This window comes from Marmota flaviventris, chromosome 19 (genome assembly GCF_047511675.1).
Source record: "Marmota flaviventris isolate mMarFla1 chromosome 19, mMarFla1.hap1, whole genome shotgun sequence".
Classification (NCBI taxonomy): domain Eukaryota; kingdom Metazoa; phylum Chordata; class Mammalia; order Rodentia; family Sciuridae; genus Marmota; species Marmota flaviventris.
In genome coordinates this window covers 5,178,606-5,199,168 of record NC_092516.1, presented here as the reverse complement: position 1 = coordinate 5,199,168, position 20,563 = coordinate 5,178,606, and the positions used below count along the sequence as shown (strand labels likewise).

At 46.0% G+C, this 20,563-nt stretch overlaps 1 protein-coding gene across 5 annotated transcripts in view; it reads right to left on the bottom strand.

Annotated features, from left to right (window-relative positions):
* Positions 1-21: 21 nt before the first annotated feature.
* Positions 22-20,563, bottom strand: part of Glyr1 (glyoxylate reductase 1 homolog) — a 32,567-nt gene continuing 12,025 nt past the window's right edge. For 2 of the 5 annotated variants that reach the window (XM_027940898.3, XM_034636506.2), the window contains 11 exons: positions 16,198-16,284; positions 15,286-15,342; positions 14,191-14,241; positions 14,030-14,103; positions 11,198-11,297; positions 7,692-7,802; positions 6,852-6,953; positions 5,812-5,974; positions 5,391-5,570; positions 5,045-5,169; positions 22-2,094 (listed from right to left, as the gene is read on the bottom strand). In XM_027940898.3, coding sequence (XP_027796699.2) covers positions 2,020-2,094; positions 5,045-5,169; positions 5,391-5,570; positions 5,812-5,974; positions 6,852-6,953; positions 7,692-7,802; positions 11,198-11,297; positions 14,030-14,103; positions 14,191-14,241; positions 15,286-15,342; positions 16,198-16,284 — 1,125 coding nt within the window. In that variant the 3' untranslated portion in view covers positions 22-2,019. The remainder of the gene's footprint in view (positions 2,095-5,044; positions 5,170-5,390; positions 5,571-5,811; positions 5,975-6,851; positions 6,954-7,691; positions 7,803-11,197; positions 11,298-14,029; positions 14,104-14,190; positions 14,242-15,285; positions 15,343-16,197; positions 16,285-20,563) is intronic. The other 3 variants (XM_027940897.2, XM_034636507.2, XM_034636505.2) reach the window with 2 other exon arrangements.

Genomic DNA, 20,563 nt, shown 5'->3' with positions numbered 1-20,563 from the left:
CTGGGGCTAGCGTGGCACAGCTGTTACCAAGAAATGTTTTATTTTTTCTTGCAGTAGCTTTGTTAATTGCACAAAATCATGTTTTTTTTTTTTTTTGCCATTTAAACATTATCACACAATCCTATTCTGAAAGACAAATGTTCATTAAAAACAAAGCAAAAATAAAAATTCACAACCTTAATCACCTAGATTTGTCATTTAAAGGAGGCTTAAAGGAAAAAGGGAAGGAGGGCTTTCTTACAAGCTTTTCACAAGTGTCACATTTTCTCCTTAAAAGGGAAGGGTTTCAAAACAGATGAAATAGCTTAAACAGAAATATTCATAAAAAGGAACTATACAGAATTGTCAACAATATTAAGACAACATTGACTAACCGGTTTCATTACAGCATCTTCCCCTACCCCACCCTCTGTGTCCTCCAGGACTAGGACAGGCTGTGTTCAGACAGAGGAGTTCAAAATCCCAGTGTGAAAAGAACAACTGTGCGGAACCGCAGGGCGTCTTCTCTGCCCCCACCCCATGTCCTCCATTCTAAAGAGTGGAAAAGGGCCAAGGTTGTGAGGGGGAGAGACCCCACACCAGTGTGGCCACCTTATATATATAGTTACATATACTTCACTATAAATGCTGACCTCGGGCAAATTGTGACTTTGGAAAACCCAAACCATGAGGGAGAAAAAGCTGACATCCTTTGGGTGACTTCTCCTTGTTCTCACGCAACATTCTAAGCCCTTCTGGTCCCCATCCAAGGAGAAATGTCAGGGCCTTGAGGATACCCCAGCTCCACCTGAGGGTCAACTAGTCCAGGCTACATTAGACCCAGTTCTCTTCCATCCTAACAGACCCGGGGCCCAGGAAGCACCAAAGACCATGATGCTGGCTGGAACGAAGATACCCGTTCCCTATCAAGAGCTGAGCCCAAGAAAAATGCTCATTGTTGGTCAGGCTGGGTCTGGGCCAAAAGACAGGACAGATAGACCTCTGTGGGAGGAAAAGGGGAGGAAGGAGAGTTCCTCTAGAGAGGTGGGGCATGCAGGGAACTGTGCAGGGAAGGCTGGGGCAGGTGGGCCGGTTCAGAGTGGCTCTGCAGAGCCAGGTGAAGAGACTGTGGCATAACGGAAACAGGAAGAAGCCACCCCTCCTCTTCACTGCTCACTGGCGCCCTCAGGACCCCCTTCCCAAGGGCTGGAATGCAAATCCAAACGCTAAAACAGCCTGGTAAGGAGCAAGCTCCCACTGCAGGGAGGCAAGGACCCCAGGCTGGCAGAGGCTTGCGAGTGATGGTGGCATCTGTGGCGGGTGCTGAGCAGCAGTGAGGGGAGCCTGGCAGCTGTGCTCACCTACAGGCTGGCCTCTTGCTGCTCTTCTTGTGGAGCCAAAGCCTGCTGTGTGGGACTGTCAGTCTCGTCTCAGTCCACAAAGGCGTTGACAGAGTTAGCTGCGTGCTGATAGCTGGTCACCTGCGGCTGGAGGGCCCGTGGGAGCCTCCATCAGGAGTCTCTCTGCTGGTTCATCTTGGCCCAGAGCCTTTACTTGCAGGGGTCCAGCGGGGGACACGTAAGCCTCTCTTCTGGGGAAGCTGTGGGAAGGCTTCCAACTCTCACTGTTGATTCTAGTTCCTCAACCGGAAAGGGTCTGAGATAAGACAAGCTTGGAAGAAGAAAAAAGCCAGGCAGCAGTTTCTGGGCAGTTTCTATCCTGGGGTGAGAGCCAGTGTGTGCACGTGTGTGTGTGTGTGTGTGTGTGTGTACATGAGCACACGTGTGAGAACACATGGCCTCCTAGTCTGGGGCCCGTGTCCAGCACAACAGCTTCCTCACGAGCCAACCCTGCTGACACCCCTCCCTCCCCAGGGCCACAGGGGAGGGTGCTGCTGTGTGCTGTGCTGACGGCAAGTCTCAGAGTCTGTATAAAGGAAATGGAGACAGGTGGACTGGTCCAGAGCCACGTCCTGGGACCCTGGCCCCACATCAGGAAGAGGGGCCAGTGGGAAGACGGGAGGGGCGGGGTGCCAACGGCTTAGTGTATGTAGGCCCGGTACACGGCAGACATGTCGTTGTCAGACTGGTCCAGTGCCTTGGCTCTTTTGTACACCTAGGAAAAAAAGACAGTGGTTCATCTCTGGCCAGAGCTGCCTTAAAGACTGTTCTAATTCCTGCAGGCAGTTCTAGATGTGGCTAAGCAGGCCACAGCTGGGTGCAATTCCTGGCTTGAACTTGGATAAAGTACCTCAGTTTTTCTGGTCCTTACCCACTGCTTAATATGGAGAAGGCAACAGTGCTGACCTCATGAAGTTATTTTGAAGATTAAATAAGGTATGTAAAGTACTCAGTATTGTTAGTAATTGTGGTATGGTCCCTTGCTGCAGATGACCCTCCAAGGACATCCTGTTATCCTTTGGTTGCTGTCTTTGTTTTCTCTGCAAGAAAGACTTGTCCCTCAAAAAGGCTGGCTCCTTGAGGCTAGGGATATAGCTCAGTTGGTACAGTGCTTGCCTCACGTGCATAGCACAAAGCCATGGGTTCAATTTCCAACACCATCAAAAAAAAAAAAAAAAAAAAAGGGACCTTCCGCCTAAGCAGCAGCTGCACCCAGTTGGCCACCTACGGGGCTGGCTGCCAGTCTATCAGAGCCACCACCATAGAGGGCTCACCACAACTCCCAAAGCTACCTTTTCAGATGAAAGAACACTATCACCAGCAGACCTGCACTGTAAAGAATTCTAAAGAAAGTCTTCTAGCTGAGAGGAAATAAGACCAGAGAAACTCAGTTCTCAATGGAAATGGTAAATACAGGGAGATATAAAAATTATTTTTTCCTTTTTTTGGAATTAAACTCAGGGGCACTTAACCATTGAGCCACATCCCCATCCTTTTTTTTTTTTTTTTTAATTCTTTTAGTTGTAGATGGACACAATGACTTTATTTTATTTATTTTTATGTGGTGTTGAGGATTGAACCCAGGGCCTTACATGTGCTAGGCGAGCGATCTACCACTCAGCCACAACCCCAAATCTCTCCATCCCTTTTTTATATTTGATTTTGAGTCAGGGTCTCACTAAGTTGCTCAGGCTGGCTTTGAACTCATGATTTTCCTGCCTCAGCCTCCCAAGCCACTGGCATTACAGGCATGCACCACTGCACCTGGCTAGTTTTTCTTAGAATGTGTAAAATACTTGTAACTGCTTAAAGCAAAAACTCACAACCCTGACTGATGGGTTTTAAACAAAGGCAGCCAGGCACAGCCCTACCACATGGAATGAGTCTCTGCTCAAGGAAGAGTGGGTAACAACTGGATCTATGGGCTTATGTTTCCATGTGATATGTGAATTGGTACAAGACTAATTCTAAGGAGGCTGTGAAGTGAAGCATATACATTGCAATCCTTAGAACATCCAAAAAAAGCAATGTAAAGAAGCACAACTAAAGCCAACATAAGGGCTGAGGATGTGGCTCAGTGATAGAGTGCTTGCAGATCAAGTGGAAAGCCCAGGATTCAATCCAATCCCAGCACTGCAAAGAAAAAAAAAAAAAAAAAAAAAAGGTGGGGTGAGGTGAGGAGGGAAAAAGAAGGATCACAAGTTCAAGGCCAGCCTCAGTAACATAGTGAGACCCTGTCTCATATAAAATAAGGACTAGGGATGTGGCTTGGTGGTTATGCAATCTGTGTTCAATCCCTGATCCAAAAAAAAAAAAAAAAAAAAGGCTTCACATCATTACTGAAAGATGAATTTGAAAGACCCTGATGGCATGCTCTCTGATCACAAGAGAAATAAATTAGACATTTAATAACCGTTAGATATCTAGGAAAACCCCAAATATTGAACAAAAAAAATTTTTTTTTTCTGAGGTTGCCTAAGGAATTCTCCTGCCTCAGCCTCCTAAGTGCTGTGATTATAGCTGCATGCCACCATGCCTCGCTGGGCTAACTTTTCTTTTTTTAAATATTATTTTTCAATTGTTTTTATGTTAAGACAGGTTCTTTGGGGCTGGGTTTGTGGCTCAGTGGTAGGAAGCTTGCCTAGCATGCATGAGGCATTGGGTTCGATCCTTGGCACCACTAAAAATAAGCAAATAAAATAAAGGCATTGTGTCCATCTACAACTAAAAAAAAAATTAAAAACAAACCAAAAAACAGAGTCTTATAAACTTGCTCAGACTTGCCTTGAACTTGTGATCCTCTTGCCTCAATCTCCTGAGTAGCTGAGACTATAGGTGTGTGCTACACATCTGGCTAGACAAACTTTCAAGTAATTCACAGATCAAAGAAGAAATAGCAAGAGAAATTATTGTGGCTCAGAAGAAAATTTGTAGCATTCTTGTTATGAAAAAAAAAAAAAAAAATGTCTAGCAGGCCATGGTAGCACACAAGTGCAATCATAACAACTTGGGAGGCTGAAGCAGGAGGATCTCAAGTTCAAGGCCAGCTTTGGCAACTTAGTGAGATCCCTGTCTCAAAATAAAAATAAAATGGGCCGGGTGTGGTGGTGCATACCTGTAATCCCAGTGGCTTGGGAGGCTGAGGCAGGAGGATTGCAAGTTTAAAGCCAGCCTCAACAAAAGTGAGGTGCTAAGCAACTCAGTGAGACCCTGTCTCTAAATAAAATACAAAATAGGGCTGGGATGTGGCTCAGTAGTCCAGTGCCCCTGAGTTCAATCCCTGGCACCCAAAAAACAAACAAATAAATAAAAAGAGCTTGGAATGTAGATCACCCTTGGTTTCAATCTCTGGTACAGGGGAAACAAAACAGAACAAAAAAAAAAAAACCAATAGTCTTCTAAGTTTCCACCTTAAAGGGTAGGAAAAAAGCAAAGATGATCCACATCCTGAACCTAAAGACAACTAGAAACTAGACTGTTATTCTGTATGAAAATCAAGAGAACAGTGCATCTACACATATGTGATTCCTTCCTTTTCCCAGCCTAATAAAGTGAGAATAAAATGTGCAAAAAAGAAAGAGCAGAGCTAAATAGAGGGACAGAACTAATAAAAGAAAAAGAAACTGAAGAATCCTGGGATTTGGACCCCAGTGCTGTCACATTACCTCGTTGGCTGCAGCTGCCATGGGAGTTGGGTGGTTGACGGCATCGCCCAGTGCGATGGCCAAACGGAGATCCTTCTGAATGTATTTCAGGTAGAAATCAGGCTTAAAGTTTCCTTGCAGGATATCTGAGGAGGGAGAGCTACTTAGAAATCCAAGGACCCTCTAAAACAACCACCTGCCCAAGAGACAGAACTCCCAGTCTGTGCCCCAAATCCCATCCATCTTGTCTATGGACTGACTGGAGAAAGAACACCTTTCACATCCAATGAACCCCAGAAGAAGTACTATCCTGGGATAGCTGACTGACCTAATTCCCCAGGCTCTAAAGAGGTCAAAGGTGACTCACTTTGGCACTTCTGGTCCAGGAAGATGCTGGCTAACTGTCCCTGATTGAGGATGTCCAAGAGTGTCTGCTGTGACTGGCCTGTCACTTGGGCCAGGGTCAGCCCCTCAGCGATGGTGGCCATGAAGCTCCCTTGGACCATATTCACGATGAGCATCATCTTGGCTGCATTCCCAACTTCACCTGCCCAGGGCAAAGAGTCAAGTTCATGTTCTAAGACTGCCCTCACCCCTATACTCTGGGGGAGCCTCTTTTACCTGCCCCCTATAGAAATGGTCCTTCCTCCTTCCAGGTACTGAATGGGCATGTTAAATGAAAACTTCCCCCAGGGTGCCTAGCAGGCAGGCCATGCAGGACACACTGTCACCAGCGTGCATGGTCCCCCCAAACCTGATGTACACCGACAGGTTGACAGGCACATTACCTAGAAAGAAGGAGGTCTTTCCCATTGCCTGGAAGCAGCTGCTACAGTCCTCATACAACCCCCTGTCTCCAGCTGCCAAAATCACCAGCATCCCATCATTGGACAGCTGCTGATTCCCTGAGACTGGGGCTTCCAGAAAGCGGCCCCCTCTGGACACAATCACCTGTGAGGAAAAGTCACAGCTTCTGAAGGCCTTGCCTTTCATAGGGGTCTCAAGCAGGGAGCAAGGATGTCTTGGGGGCCATGGTTTCTCATCAGACTAGCCAGAACTAGAGGTGTAGAAGCACACAGCATTCATGCTGAGGTCCCAAACTGACACCTGTAGAATAATTACTGTAGAGGGTCTGGCAGGATAACCTCCAGACGTTAGGAGTCACAAGGCAATAATGAGAGAGCATACAAGGTCCACATTTACTCTGGATTTCTTTATTCTCTTAAAAAAAAAAAAATTGTAGTTGTAGTGGACAAAATACCTTTATTTATTTTTCTTTATGTGGTGCTAAGGATTGAACCCAGTGCCTCACACGTGATAGGCAAGCACTCTGCCACTGAGCCCCAGCCCCAGCCCTACTCTGGATTTTTGACAAAGACCAGGGAGTAAATGTGAGCATACCAATGGGGTGGATGAACACACTTCCCCTCTGGACACTACCCATCCCTGACTTCAACCATGTTTAGAACATACATGGGTCCAAAAGTCACTGCTTCCTGCTTGAGCAGAAGACTCAGGTAGAGGGATACTCTGATAGACTCAAAAGCAGATAGCTGCTTAAACCAAAAAGGCCAAACTGGCAGCCTGGATTACTTCTCACTGTAGTACTGGCAACCATGGACCATTCAGCCGGCAGCAATGTCTCATGGCTGTTCAGACTAGCTGAGGCTTTGATGGTGGAGAGTGAAGACAGGCTAGTTCCAAGGTACTGGTGTCTCTTCTTCTCTTTGGCTTTGTAACCAAACTGCTTATACTCGTGCATGGCCAACCTGGGATTTGAGCACCCACTGAAAGGATGATCTAGAACCAGTCTGAATAAGGCTGCTACCTGGGCCAGCTCAGTGACTGTGTCAGCATCCACCGTTGACATGTCCACATAGCACTTCCCAGGGCGGATCCCTTGCAGTACACCACTGGGGCCCAGCACCAGCTGTAAGGACACAAGGGAAAAGCAATAGCCCAAGCTCCCGGCTAGATGCTTAGGAGCCTCTGCAGACCTGAGATTAGGTCTGTTGCTTCTTCTGGCTCACTTCCTGATTAGGAGTTAACTACCAGGGTTGAAAAAGAAAGAGACCCTGAATAAAATAATCAAGGGTTAGAAAGTATATCCAGTACATTCCCATATATCTGTGACCACTCCCCCCACCATTTAAGACAGAAGACAGAATCTCTTTTTTGAGGGGCTTCTTTGCATTGACTTGGATTAGCCTAGGCATTAGGTTAACAGGATGCCTCCTGCACTTGAACTTTTTTTGTGTGTGTGGTGGTACTGGGGATTAGAACCCAAGGCCTTGTGCATGCAAGGCAAGCACTCTACCAGTTGAGCTATATCCTCAGCCTGTGCACTTGAGCTTTTAACACACAAATTCAGTGATAGCTATACACAGGAAGCTGGCTCCTGGATCAAAGGCACTTAACCACAAGCTTCCAGCTCAAGAGGAATCATTTCAGTTGACTTCAATGATCCCAGTAGTTTTTATTCTTTGTTCTGAATTAAAGGGAGTCTGTATTCAACTTATGCAAGTACCCTTCCCAATGGAAGATAGCTCCTCATGAGAAATTCCACCCCTACATGCAGACACTCACTCATGTGCAAGGGAGAAGGGGAGGAGGCCAGCCAGCTCTCCTGGCTACAACCTGAGATGCTGAGGGGAGGGGGGATCCTTACGTCCTTGGCTGCCTTTGGATCCGACACACAGGCGAAAGTGATGTCACAAGTTGAAACGACTTCCGCGGGGGTTCTTCCTAGGCGGGCCCCCTCCTGGATGAACAAATCACACTGCAAAAGTCACAGATCCTACCGTGAGCAGCAGGCAGTGCACAACAAACATGCCAGCAGGCCAGAGGTGCCTGGCCAGTCCTCCTGGACGTCTCCAGAACAAGGAAAGTTAGGCAAGAACCCCTACCACTGAGCTTATACCCCCAGGCCTCACCTTTCAGTTCTGTTTACTTTTTTTTTTTTTTGGGGGGGGGTGGGAGTATTATCAAAAAACTATTTATCTTTTTATTTATCTCTTCTTTTCTTTCTTTCTTTTTGTGGTGGTAGGGATTGAACCCAGGGCCTTATAAATGCCAGGAAAGTACTTTATCAATGAGCCATACTCCCAGCCTTATCTTTTTCTCTTCTTCTTCTTTTTTTTAAAAATATTTTTAGTTGTTGATGGACACAATACCCTAATTTTATTTATTTTTTGTGGTGCTGAGGATTAAACCCAGTGCCTTACCATGTGCTAGGCAAGCGCTCTACCACTGAGCCACAACCCCAGTCCCTTATGATCTTTTTCTTTGGTGATTCTTATTGTTTTAGGCTCAGAAAGACCTACATTAATTTTTTTCCCTCTGGTTTATTTTTCCTTTAAAAAAATTAATTCAGGGCTGGGGATGTGGCTCAAGCAGTAGCACGCTTGTTTGGCATGTGCACGGCGCTGGGTTCGATCCTCAGCACCACATAAAATGTTGTGTCCACCGAAAACTAAAAAATAAATATTAAAAAATTCTCTCTCTTTAAAAAAAAAAAAAAATTAATTCAGGCCAGGCACTTTGGTGCACAGCTATAATCCTAGTGACTCAGGAGGCTGAGACGGGAGGATTACAAGTTCAACCAGCCTCAGCAACTTAGTGAGAAAAAAAACAAAAAAACCAAAGGAGTGGGGATGAGACTCTGGTTAAGCCAGGAGAGCTGGCTGGCCTCCTCTCCCTTGCTTCAATACCCAACACCAAAATCAATCAATCAATCAAGTACTTGATTTGGAACATATTTTAGTAAGTGGTAGGATGTGAGATTAGTATTCTCCCACATTTCTTTTTTTTTGGAGGCGAGGGTGGGGGTACTTGGGACTGAACTCAGGGGAACTCAACCACTGAGCCACATCCCCAGTCCTATTTTTTGTATTTTATTTAGAGACAGGGTCTCACTGAGTTGTTTAGTGCCTTACTTTTTGCTGAGGCTGGCTTTCAACTCATGATCCTCCTGTCTCAGCCTCCTGAGCCACTGGGATTACAGGCGTGTGCCACAACACCCAGCAGCATTTTCCCACATTTCTAACCAGTTGTCCTAAACATATTGTTCTGACCAGTCCCTCAATGTGCCTCCGATTCCCAGTATGCTGCCCTTGTCTGAGGCTGCTGAGTCTACCTGCTGGGCCTGGGTTTCCACAACAGCCTTTTTAGTAATGAAGCTTTGGGAGGGTCCTTCTTATTGCTCTCCCTTTTCTGAAAATTAAAACTATGATTTTTATTTATTATTCCAGGAGAATCAGAGGATCACCTTCATTAAGAGCTTTAAAAAAAAATTCCACAGGGATTGCCATCTGTATTAAATAAGGCTTTTTAAAGATGACACTCACTAAGCAATTTGTTACAAGCACCATGCTTAGTACTTTTAGACTACTGCACTGACTCCCGGCCGGTGCTCTCCTCATGGTCACCTCACTGTTGAGGATGCCGGGGTTCAGGGAAGGAGAGTTTAGCAGAAGAAGGAAAGCGCAGCTAGGACCCGAACATAGGTTTGCCTGACTCCAGCCTAAATTCACAACTGCTTTGCTCTGCTGCCTGTCTGTAAATCTGGAAAGGTCATGTTGATGACACAAGTTTCCAGTCAGGAAGGCAGGATGGCCAGAGGCACTTCTATCAAGGGAAATATGCTCCCTAGACAAAACTGCTGACTCTCCCATGTCCTTGTGACCACATTCGTCTAGACATCCTGGTTCTCCTCGCCTTCAATAGCAGCAGCAGGGGCTAAGAAGAGTGTCTGAGCCACAAAGTCTCCAGCCAGCAGGCCTGAGATCTTGCTCCTGACTCAGGTTCCCACATAATCTTAAATTATTAAAAAAGAAGAAGAAGAAGAAGAGAAAAAGATAAGGCTGGGAGTATGGCTCATTGATAAAGTACTTTCCTAGCATTTACAAGTCCCTGGGTTCAGGTCCCCACAGTGACTATCCAAGCCCAGCACCTGCAGAGCTGCTACCTGAGATTGGCTTTTGGTGCCCGTTTCCCCAGCCACCCTCGCCAACCCACAACTCTGCTGTTTTTGAAAAGTGCTTTATTCTGTGAAGTTAATTTTTAACTTGCCTAGAACTTTTTTTTTTTTTTTTAAGTGCTAGGAATCAAACCCACAGCCTTGCACTGCTAAGTATGTGCTCTCTCACTGAGCTTCACCCCAACCCTTAGGTAGTTTTTGTTAATTCAGAGCCATCAGTCAGAGCTCCACTATCTCCTTGAGCAGTCACACCCCACCTCAGCCCTCACTGCCACTTAATGCTCATGGGGCTGACAGTGTCTTGTTGTGCACACGTAGGCATGTCACAAATACGTGCCAACTATACCACGTGCCTCAAGAGGATGTACTATTTGAGTTTTTCTTCACTCTGTAAGAAATACAGGGCTTTAGTTTCCTAGTACTCAGAATATAGTTCTTTACCTTTTCTTGAATGAGAACTTGATAGGAGCCATGGCCTCTCTCCATTACAAAAGGTACAAATTCACAGATTTAGAATTTCATTTCTGAGCATGTGTGGGTCCCCTGAAGCAAGAGGCCATCAATTTAAGTTCTAAACCTCTATATTTATATGGTTCAATACAGCAGCCTTAGTTACACAAGGGTATTTAAATTCAAATTACATAAAATTAAAAATTCAATTGTGCTGTTGTACTAGACACATTTCAAGTGTTCTATAGCCGACTGTGGTCAGTGGCTCCTACACTGGATAGCAGACACAGCATCTCTCTGCCACTGTAGAATGCTCTACTGCAGGGCACTGCTCAAGAGGTCCACATGGCAGAACATGGAGTAGCCACTATAAAGAACAAAGGAGATCTACCTACCTGCTCTACACGAATGACACAATACAGTACTCACCAACCACAAATGTAATACATACACATAGTACCTGCATATGCATGAAATAATGTCTATACAAACCTAACAGGAGTCATCCCAGGTAACAGAAGGGAGTAGGGGAAATTACCCTTTGTTTTATATTCATGGGTATTTTTAAACATTTAGCTTTGATAATAACATTCTAAGTTTACCTATCTACATTCCACCTGCTGGACTAAGTGTGGCTTCTCCTACTTTACTCCACACGGAATGCTGAGTAAAGACGACAGGAAAGATGTCTGTCTTTAGAGTTACCCCATACTCCAAGGCCCCAAAGCCCCATCCTTGATGCTTACTTTCTCTGCAGTCCGGTTCCAGACAGTCACCGTGTGACCCATTTTTAGTAAGTTGGAGACGATGCCACTTCCCATGAGGCCAAGGCCCAAAAATCCTATCCTGAAAGAGACAAGGACTGATCAGTTCTGGGGAGTGGAAGGAACAGGGCGAGGATGTGTCCTTCCTGCAAGCACAATGTTGGGAATGGGACTTCAGGCTGCTAGAAACACTACTAGCAGGTTGACAGGTGTGCTGTGTTCGTTACACTGACTGCTGGTCTACTGAGTCTAAAAGTGTCCCTAAATGCCAGCAGGCATTTCTAAACCCTGGGCTGCAATAAAAGAAGTATGGCTTGGACAGCTTAGGGCAAGCCCTCCAACTGGGCTCCCCTGCTTCTTTGACAGAGTCTCTGAGCTTATAACCACATCACAGTGGGGAAGCAGTTACCTATCTTCAGACTTCAAACAACTTCCTGCCCAGCCACCTTGAGTCCTAGGCTTTCCAGTGCCACTTCAGAGTACATTAGGATCCAGGACAAGTCACAGAGGCAATATATCCAGAGCCAGGCAACTTCCTTAGTCACAGGAAGCAGGATCAGTCCACATCTCCCCTTTCTGACTTTAGTTCTCCCAGGCTCTGGCTTTCAGTCTTACCTATCTATTCTTTCTGTTGTCAGCAGAGGTGAGCCCTGTCCCTCTATTCCAAAGCAAAGTCCTTGGCCTAAGCTTTAGAACCCATCTTTCCTACTGTACAAATTCTTCCCATGCCTACTTCTCCCCTACATCCCTGCAGCCCATCATGATGCTCTGTGACTGAAGCAAATGGCAGCAGCCACAGTCTGCCTAGCTCCATTTCCTCACCTGCTCTTTCCTGCAAACTAGCACAGCTTGGGTGCTAGTTGCTACTATTGCTATTTCTACATGCTTTTGCAGATGACTTTCATCTTTCCCAAATGTCTTTTCTGGTTCTTAAACTTCATCTCTTCTTGTATGGGACAGGCTCAAACTCATAATTCTCCTGCTTCAACCTCCTGAGTCACTGGGATTACAGGCATGTGCCACTGGCCCTGGGTCAACGCCTCTTTATTTCTGATTCTTTCCCATTCTTATTTGGGTTTCCTCCTAGCTCTAGACATCCTCTACAGCTCTCTACTTTGACTCAGAGTTAGTTGGATAATCTTTTAATATTTTTGGTTTTCTGGAATCATAGCTGCAGTCACCCATGCAAACTAGCTTTCCTACTCAGAGGTCCCCAATTTCCCTGGAATACTCACTGCTTACACCTCCCTGTCCCAGCTCACTTCATTTGAATCAATGTTGAAGATGGAACCCACTACTATCTTCACTAAAACAAGGCCCCTTACCTGTTAAGTTTCATGCCAAGATTTAAAAACACAATGGTATCTTTTGCCATCTACGCTCTCTGGGTAGTACAACATTCCTTGATTCTAGATCAATTCAGGTTAGTTCTTTTTCCTTTTCTTCATGGTGCAGGAAACCCAATAGACCTATAGACAAAGCTTCTAGTATTTCCCCCGCCCCCCCCCCCCCCACAGTATTATGGATTGAATTCAGGACCATGTGCAGGCAGAGAAGTGCTCTACTGAACTGTATCTCAAGGCCCTGGCCCCCACTCCTTTTGAGACAAGGTTTGATAAAATTGCCAAGACTAAGTAGCTTTGAACCTGTAACCCTGCCTCATTTTCCCAAGTGCTGGGTTTGTGGGTATGGACTATCATACTTGGCAAGCCTCCCTGAGGTGTTGATGTGGACCGCATGGCAACACAACTGGTTTTCTTTGCAATTGGCTTCAAATGCCACATATTGGAAAAAGACCGACTAAAGGGCAACCAAGGTCTTGAACAAGAGTCCTCAGCCCTGTCCTGGCAGTTTTTACAACTTACCTCACTGTCACTAATGAATGGATGACAGTTATCCCCCCTTTTGCTAGCACACAACAATACTATCTCCTTATTCCACAATGGGAAGTTCACTGCTAAATATAACTTAGAAAATTAGTGATTTCAGCATCACAAAAAAATCATAAAGTAAAAGATGTGCTGTTTTTAGTCCGGGAAAGAACTGGGTGGAAGGAACAAATTGGAAATTCAGACTTGTTATTTTGTGCAGGAGACACAACTGGCTTACAGAGAAGGAGCGAAGGCAAGTCCAGGGGTAAGCTCAGGTTGGGGATGGTCTTGCCCCTGACCTAGGCAGGGCAGTTTAAGAGCAGCAAGCAGGTATAGAGCAATGACCACAGGCAACACCATGGAGAGCTAGGGAAGGCAGAACAACCTGCTTTATTTCAAATATCTTAATCCCTTTCCCACCACCTGCCCCACCCCAGAGGCCAATCTTGGGGCTTTCGTCAAGGGTCTGCTAAGCAGTGGTTTCCAAAGAGGGGCCACCTGACTGGCAACAGCAACAGCAACAGCAGCAGCAGTGTATCTGCTACTTGTTAAAAATATGTATTCTCAAGGTTCCACCCCAGACCCAATGACCGAGAAGCCCTGGGCAGGAGTAGATGCCAGCAGCTGGTGCTTTATAAGCCAACTTCTAGTGATTATGAGGCACAGCCAAGTCTGAGAATCTCCTGCTTCAAGACTCAAAAGAGAGTTACAGAAACCAACCATTAAGCTTATGCCCAAGGGAGACAGTATGGATTTAAACGACCACTTCTGTCTCCTACAAGTCAAACTGCTCCCAGACAAATCATTGTCAATAAGTATTATAATATTCCCTCTTTCCATTTGATCCCAGTAATGGCTGGGACAGAGTGTTGTTAAGGGTCCCTGAGGAGTCACCTCCCACTCCCCAGCAGAACCTAGGAGGCCTTCTTATCAAAGCTCTTACTTTTTGTCTGTGGGTGTGATGCTGCCATTCACGGCTGTGCTGTCTGCTGCCTGGATGGAGGTGGAACCGGTTTCCTAGGGACAGGAAGCACAAATCATCCAGTCAGCCAGCCCACAGCAAGGCCTCATGTGAAAATCAAAACATGCATGGAACCTACATACCTCTTCACATATTTTCAACTTCTTTGTGATTGCCTGGTAACAGACAGCTGGCTAACAGGGAGGAGAAAGATCATTTGTTAAGTAGAATGGTTAATAGGTCTTAATTACAATTTCCCTGAAAAGTCAGGCCTAAAGTGGGGAGTTAACATCGAATACTATTTGCTATATAATTTTTTTCAACACTGGGGATTGACCTCAGGGCACTCTACCACTGAGCTACATCCCCAGTCCTTTTTATTTTTTAGGAATAGGGTCTTGCTGAATTGCCAAGCCTGGCCTGGAACTTGCAATCCTCTGGCCTTAGCCTACTGAGTGGCTGGGATTACAAATGTGCACCACCACCCTGCTTGTTTGTTATATAATTTTACTGAGCTCCAAATGAGATGCTAGACAGTTAACACACGTTACCTTGTTCAATCCTCTGTGCAACTCTACCAGGTTCTGTATCTTGTTAGTAAACTGAGAATCAGAGATCGTGTAGTCTTGTGCCCAGACTTACTGAGCTGGTCAGTGTGACTGTGCTTGGAACTCATACCTGTCCAACTAAAAATCTATACACTATCATCCTAGCAAGGACCAGCCTAATCCATGGCTTTGCAGAATGTGGGAAAGACCAGAGGACTGTCTCCCAGGCAACACAGGCTGCTGCACAGAGGTGGACAGCTTGCAATACTTGGCTTCTCCCTGGCCTCTAAAGGTGACTCTGAATATCTCTACCATACAGCTGGCCAAGTTTGAAAAGCTTTATTATGGTTTATTTTTTACTCTTTAAAACATTTTTTTTTTTTTTTTTTAGTTGTAGCTAGACACAATACCCTTATTTTATTTATTTATGTGGTGCTGAGGATCAAACCCAGGGCCCTCATATTTGCTGGGCAAGTGCTCTACCACTGAGCCCCAGCCCAGTCCTATTCTGGTTTATTTTTAATCTCAGCATCACATGACTTCCTCATGGACCTACATTGTGATTTTTTGCCAGTTGCTCTGGGTTAGGCCAGAGCCTAAATTTCACACTGGTCAAGAGGTCCCAGTTGAGTGTATTCCCCAGGAGGATGGCCCCCAAAGAAGGGCTGGGCACCTCACATGGCCACTCACCTTCTCTGTCTGGCTGAGCAGGAAATGATGGAAATGAGGATCTGCATCTTTGACAGGCTGAAACCAGAAGACAATCAATTTTAAGCAAGCTACCTTCCACCAAAGGGTACTTCCTCCTACCTGGACCTGGACTCTATTCAGCTGCAGTGCCTCTGATCTAGTCCCTTTCACAGCTATCTAGAAATTCTTCCCACTTTTGACCTAAGCCTGTTATAAAGAAAAGACTACCGTCCTACCCAGGGGAAAACTAGCTTCAAGTGGAGAAGGACATCTGTTTTTGCCAGGTTGGTATATAAATTATTCCAGTAACACTGTGGGAAAATATTAAACAAGCACATTAGTATTTCAGTGTTCAATATTCATGAGGCACTCAGATAACCCAGTAGGCTAGGCCTCAGTGATTCCTAGGACTCTTCCAGTTTGGGAGTTTGGCCTTCCTGTGTCTGAGGCCAGACCCTTGAGGGTTCATCTTCCCATGTGTAGATTCTGACACAGGAACAGAGTAGCTACAAATACAGACCTCCACAGCTGCTCACAAGAGTCCCAGCAGCAGGTGGAGCAATACCAGTCATAAAATCACAGGCTATTAAACTTGAATCAAGAGTTGTATTTATGGACAATGAGAGGATGTTTATAAAATATAAAGTAAAAAAAAAAAAAAAAATGTGCGGAATGATCCCCCTTTGGTGGCGGAGGGAGCAGACCAATGCTCAGAATCAGTTACTTCAAATGTAATGCACACACCAAAGGTCAGGGTTTTCCTTTTTACCTAATGGACTTCTCTACTGTTTTGCCATTAAACAAAGACAACAACAACAATTAAAAAAAAGGGGGGGGGGGAGGAGGAAAGAGAATCTCAGTAGTGCCAGGAAACCTGCTGACATGGCAATGGGACACAGGAGAGCTCTTTACCTCGCTTGCAGTCGGCTGCCATTTAAACGCGGCCATCGGTCCAGCCATCATTCCCTTCACGGTACTAGACTCAGGGATGGTGAGGTCCTATAGAGGAAAGACAGAGCATCAGGACACTTTGCTTCCTTTTGGTCACATTCAGCCCTGAGCTAAGCCCTGGCAAGCCCATGGTCTACATTTAAGTTTAAGCCCATCCCCAGGCAAGATTCTGAAGACTGTTCCTCTGGAGAAACACAGCATGCTTTTCTGGCAGACACAAAGTGAGCCTTTCTTCTCCACTCCTGAAATGATAAAATGTGTTCTTGTGCCTACATTTCACAAGGAAGGAGGTAATCAGAAAGCCTGATATGGCCTGCAGTGTTGTCAGCAAAGTCATAGGAAAAGTTCCTTATAGCAATAATGAATATTAAATGACCATTAAGAAACAGTAGTGACTTCAGAAGGAACCCCCATATCTTAAAAAAAAAAAAAAAAGCTGCAGGTGAGGCAGACTGTCCAAACTTTATAGCTGCGACATGGTGGAACTAGAACACACCCAGGGTAGTCACCCTGGAGCTACTCCTCTTCTACACTGCCTGGTGCCCATTCCTCCTGGGCAAAAGGTCACTGTTTCAGCTTTACAGCCCATTCAGCCTCTCCCTCCTGCTCAGTGTTACCTCGTACCTCCTCCCTTTCCACCCCTGTGCTCTCCTGACGTGTCCATCTGGGTGCCAATGTGAATCTGGATGTGCCCCAGGAACTCTCCAGCTCCCTGGCCCACACTTCTTTTTCCACTGATCCACCAGGCCAAGGCCTCTGGCAGTCCTTCTTGGTTCTTCCCTCTTTGACCCACCAGCAACGACTGCTGCTTTATAGCTGGCTATCTACCCGGCCCCTCACCATCCTCACTGATAACTCCCAAACTCTGGCCATCACCACCAGTTACTTGACTGGTTACAAGACAAATTTCCCTGCTTCCATTCTGAGTCTCCACAGTCTAAAACTGCACAGCAGCCGGACAATCTTTTTTAAAATTGAGTCAGTCCACGGCACTTCTCTGCTGAATACCAGCTTCCCACCTCACACAGCACAGCCTACACTTTCTTATGGCAACCTATAGGGAGGGTTCTATGTGGTCTGTAATACCAGCCACAGGATAATCTCTAACCTTGAGTCCCAATTCTTTTCTCTCCCTCAACAGTTGCTCACCCACCAGCACTCCACTGGCTATACCCCTTCCCCAAACGTATCAAGTATGCACCTGCCTCAGTGCCTTTGCACTGCTGGGAATATTTTCCAACAGATGTCTGCTTGGTTCACAGGCTACGTCTCTGCTGAAATGTCCCTGATCAGAAAGGCTTTACCTGACCTACCTGTATTTCCCCCACTGGAATGTCAATTCTGACCCTAATAACAGCATGCTTCCATAGGGCTTCCTATGTGCTATATGCATGGTCTCACATAACCCCTGTCACCTCATGACAGAGAACTGCTATCACCTTCATTTTATGGAAGAGAAAATGGAGATGTGGAGAGTTTAAATAGCCTTGGCTAAGGTCACTGAGCTAGCCATTAGTGCAGTAGATCAAATTTAAACTCAGGAAATTGGCTGTAGGGCTTGTGCTATTAAAAGTATATTCTAGAAAAGCAAGAAGTTTGCCAGTTTTGTTCATTCTCTACCCTATGCCAGAAACCAAGTCTGGCACATAGTTGAGATTCAATACTTATTGAAGAAGTGAGGGGCCTCGTCTGTGTCACACTGCTTTCCTTCCAGACGGCTGGCTCGTGGGGGAGCTGCTCAATACACATTTGGTGAATAATGAGGCTTTGAGGAGAAATAAAAGACCCAGGGCAGTGCTGGCCAGAAGAATTTTCTGCAACGAAGGCCATGCTGGATATCTGTGCTTTTTGACACAGAAGCCTCTAATCATGTGTCATATGGCGTACCTGACACCAGCCTAGCACAACTGAGGAGTAACCAAGAAACTGAATTTTAAATCATACTCTGTATAATTTACATGCTGACAGTTCTCCTGTGAGAGAACCCTTCAAATGGTCACACATGGCTAAGGACCGTGCAACTCTAGGGAAGATGGTATGGGAGCAAGATGAACATAGCTCTGGGTCCAGCATGAAGTACAATTCCCAAATTGTTGGTCTTTGTATGAGTTTGAAATATTAGGAGAGCCACAGGCTTGGCCACACTACTTCTGTTGTGCTGGTTGGTGCCCAGAGCTGTTGCTCTCAGCTTAGGACTAGGAAAGAAGGACCCTAGCAAGAGCATGGGAGCACACTGCCCAGCACACTCACCAACCAACAGAAGTCTAGACATTGCCCACATCCAGCCTGGCCTGCCGGCATGTAATCTCCCAGATCCAGGTCAACCTTTTGAACTATTACCTATGGGGCAGGAGATGATGCCTGGAATGATTCACCTGTGTTTCTGCCCAGCTATCAGCCTGTGCTCTGCTCTATTTCTGAGAGGAGCTTGCCAGTCAAAAGACAACTACTATGGCAAAATACACACACTCTTTTGAGGCTACTGAATAGATCAGGTTGGAAGAATGCATCAAAATACCAGTGCCCTGGCACAGCTCCCCTGTGCGTCTGAAGATGCTGAGCTGAGACTGCTGTCTGACCTGTGCCTCTCCCCACATTCACCCCGTCCTCAGAACACATCCTTGCACCACAGGCTAGGCCAAGCACAAAGGCTATGCAGAAAGGACACTGAAAAGGGTCAACAGCAGGGAGAGCCCCTGGACTGAAATATGACTAAATGTTATTACCCTCCAGATGACCAACTCAGTCCTGAGAGAAATGCCTTTGTACTGGAGGCCTGGGGAAAGCCTTTAGAAGGCGGCCTGGGCAGGGGCCTCTGGCTGCACTAAAGCCACCACCAAGCTCTCAGCGCACAACCATCTCCCACCTTTGAAATACCAACGCAAAGCCATGGTCAGATGCCCAGTAAGCCATATACTGCTTAGGGCTCGGCCACTGACTCACTGAATTCTCACAATAATGACCAGATGAGGAAACTGAGGCAAAGGAACTGGCCAAGGTCATGCAGCTATAGGAAGTCACAGGGCCACAATTCATCTCAGGGCCTTAGTCCTAATCTCTCGCTATACATACCCTTATACAAAAAGAAGCCAATTCTCTCCATGGTGACATAGGAGTTGATGAGATACTTGCTTTAGAACAATATGGAATGTGAAAAACAGGATAAAACCTGACAGCCCAGATTCCTTCTGGATCCCTGGGAAGACAACTCAAAAGCCACATGACACCTACTGTGATTAGATCACACTCCCTTGAAGTGTCCTGCATACTGCAATTGGCAGTTTTCTCCACCTCCTGGCTCATGGTCACTGGGGAAAGGGCTTTCCTATTGTTTTAGGCCATTTAACAGTGAGACAGACTGTCTCTAAACAGAGACTACATACACAGTGGCAGCCACAGAGATGCTCCTTTGGACCCAAAAAGTGCTGTTTTTTGTTTTAAATACGTTTATTTTTAATTTATTTTTATATGGTGCTCAGGATCGAACACAGTGCTTCACACATGCTAGGCAAGAGCTCTACCACAGACCTATATTCCCAGCCCCTTTTACTTTTTATTTTGAAACAGGGTCTCCCTAATGTTGCTTAGGGCTTTGCTAAGTTGCTGACTCTGGCCTGGAATTGTGATCCTTCTGCCTCAGCCTCCCAACTTGCTCTCCCTGCATTTCGAACATTTCTTCTTCCAATCAGGCAGCTTCTCTTGCTCTCGCTGCCTGCCTGGCCTTACTGGTGTTTGAATCTGCCAACCACGCTCTGATGTCTAGTGGTCTGGTCACCCACTGTTCCTGCTGGTCATTTGGGGTCTGTTTCTTCTATCCCACTGCTGACAGTTCTCCTGTGTGAGAGAATCCTTCATCTAGATATTCTCCCTGGGCTTCAGAGACTGGATCTACGTTTTGTCAGCGAGAATGAGAAAGACACAACATTCCCACTGATTTTACCCTGCTGGTGCCTCAGATGCTACCATCGCAGACCACATCTTCTCTCTGCAGAGCAGCCTATGCCTTTCTTTCTCACTTTCCCAAGGCGAGCTCATCCAGTCTCATGAAGTCAATCATCCTTCCTCCAGGGCTGCCTCCCAAGCCTACATGTCTAGTCCTATCTAGACTGCACCTCAAATTCATTCCATTCAGAATAGAACTAGGGGCTGGGGTATGGCTCAGTGGTACAGCACTTGCCTAGCCTGTGTGAGGTCCTGGGTTCAATACCTAGCATAACAATAAACAAATCAAAAACCCCAATCCCACATGGAACTGCCCTCTTTTCTTTCCTGGAGGGCCAGCTCCATCTCCTGACTCCTCTGTGTGTAAGGATCTTATCACTATTTT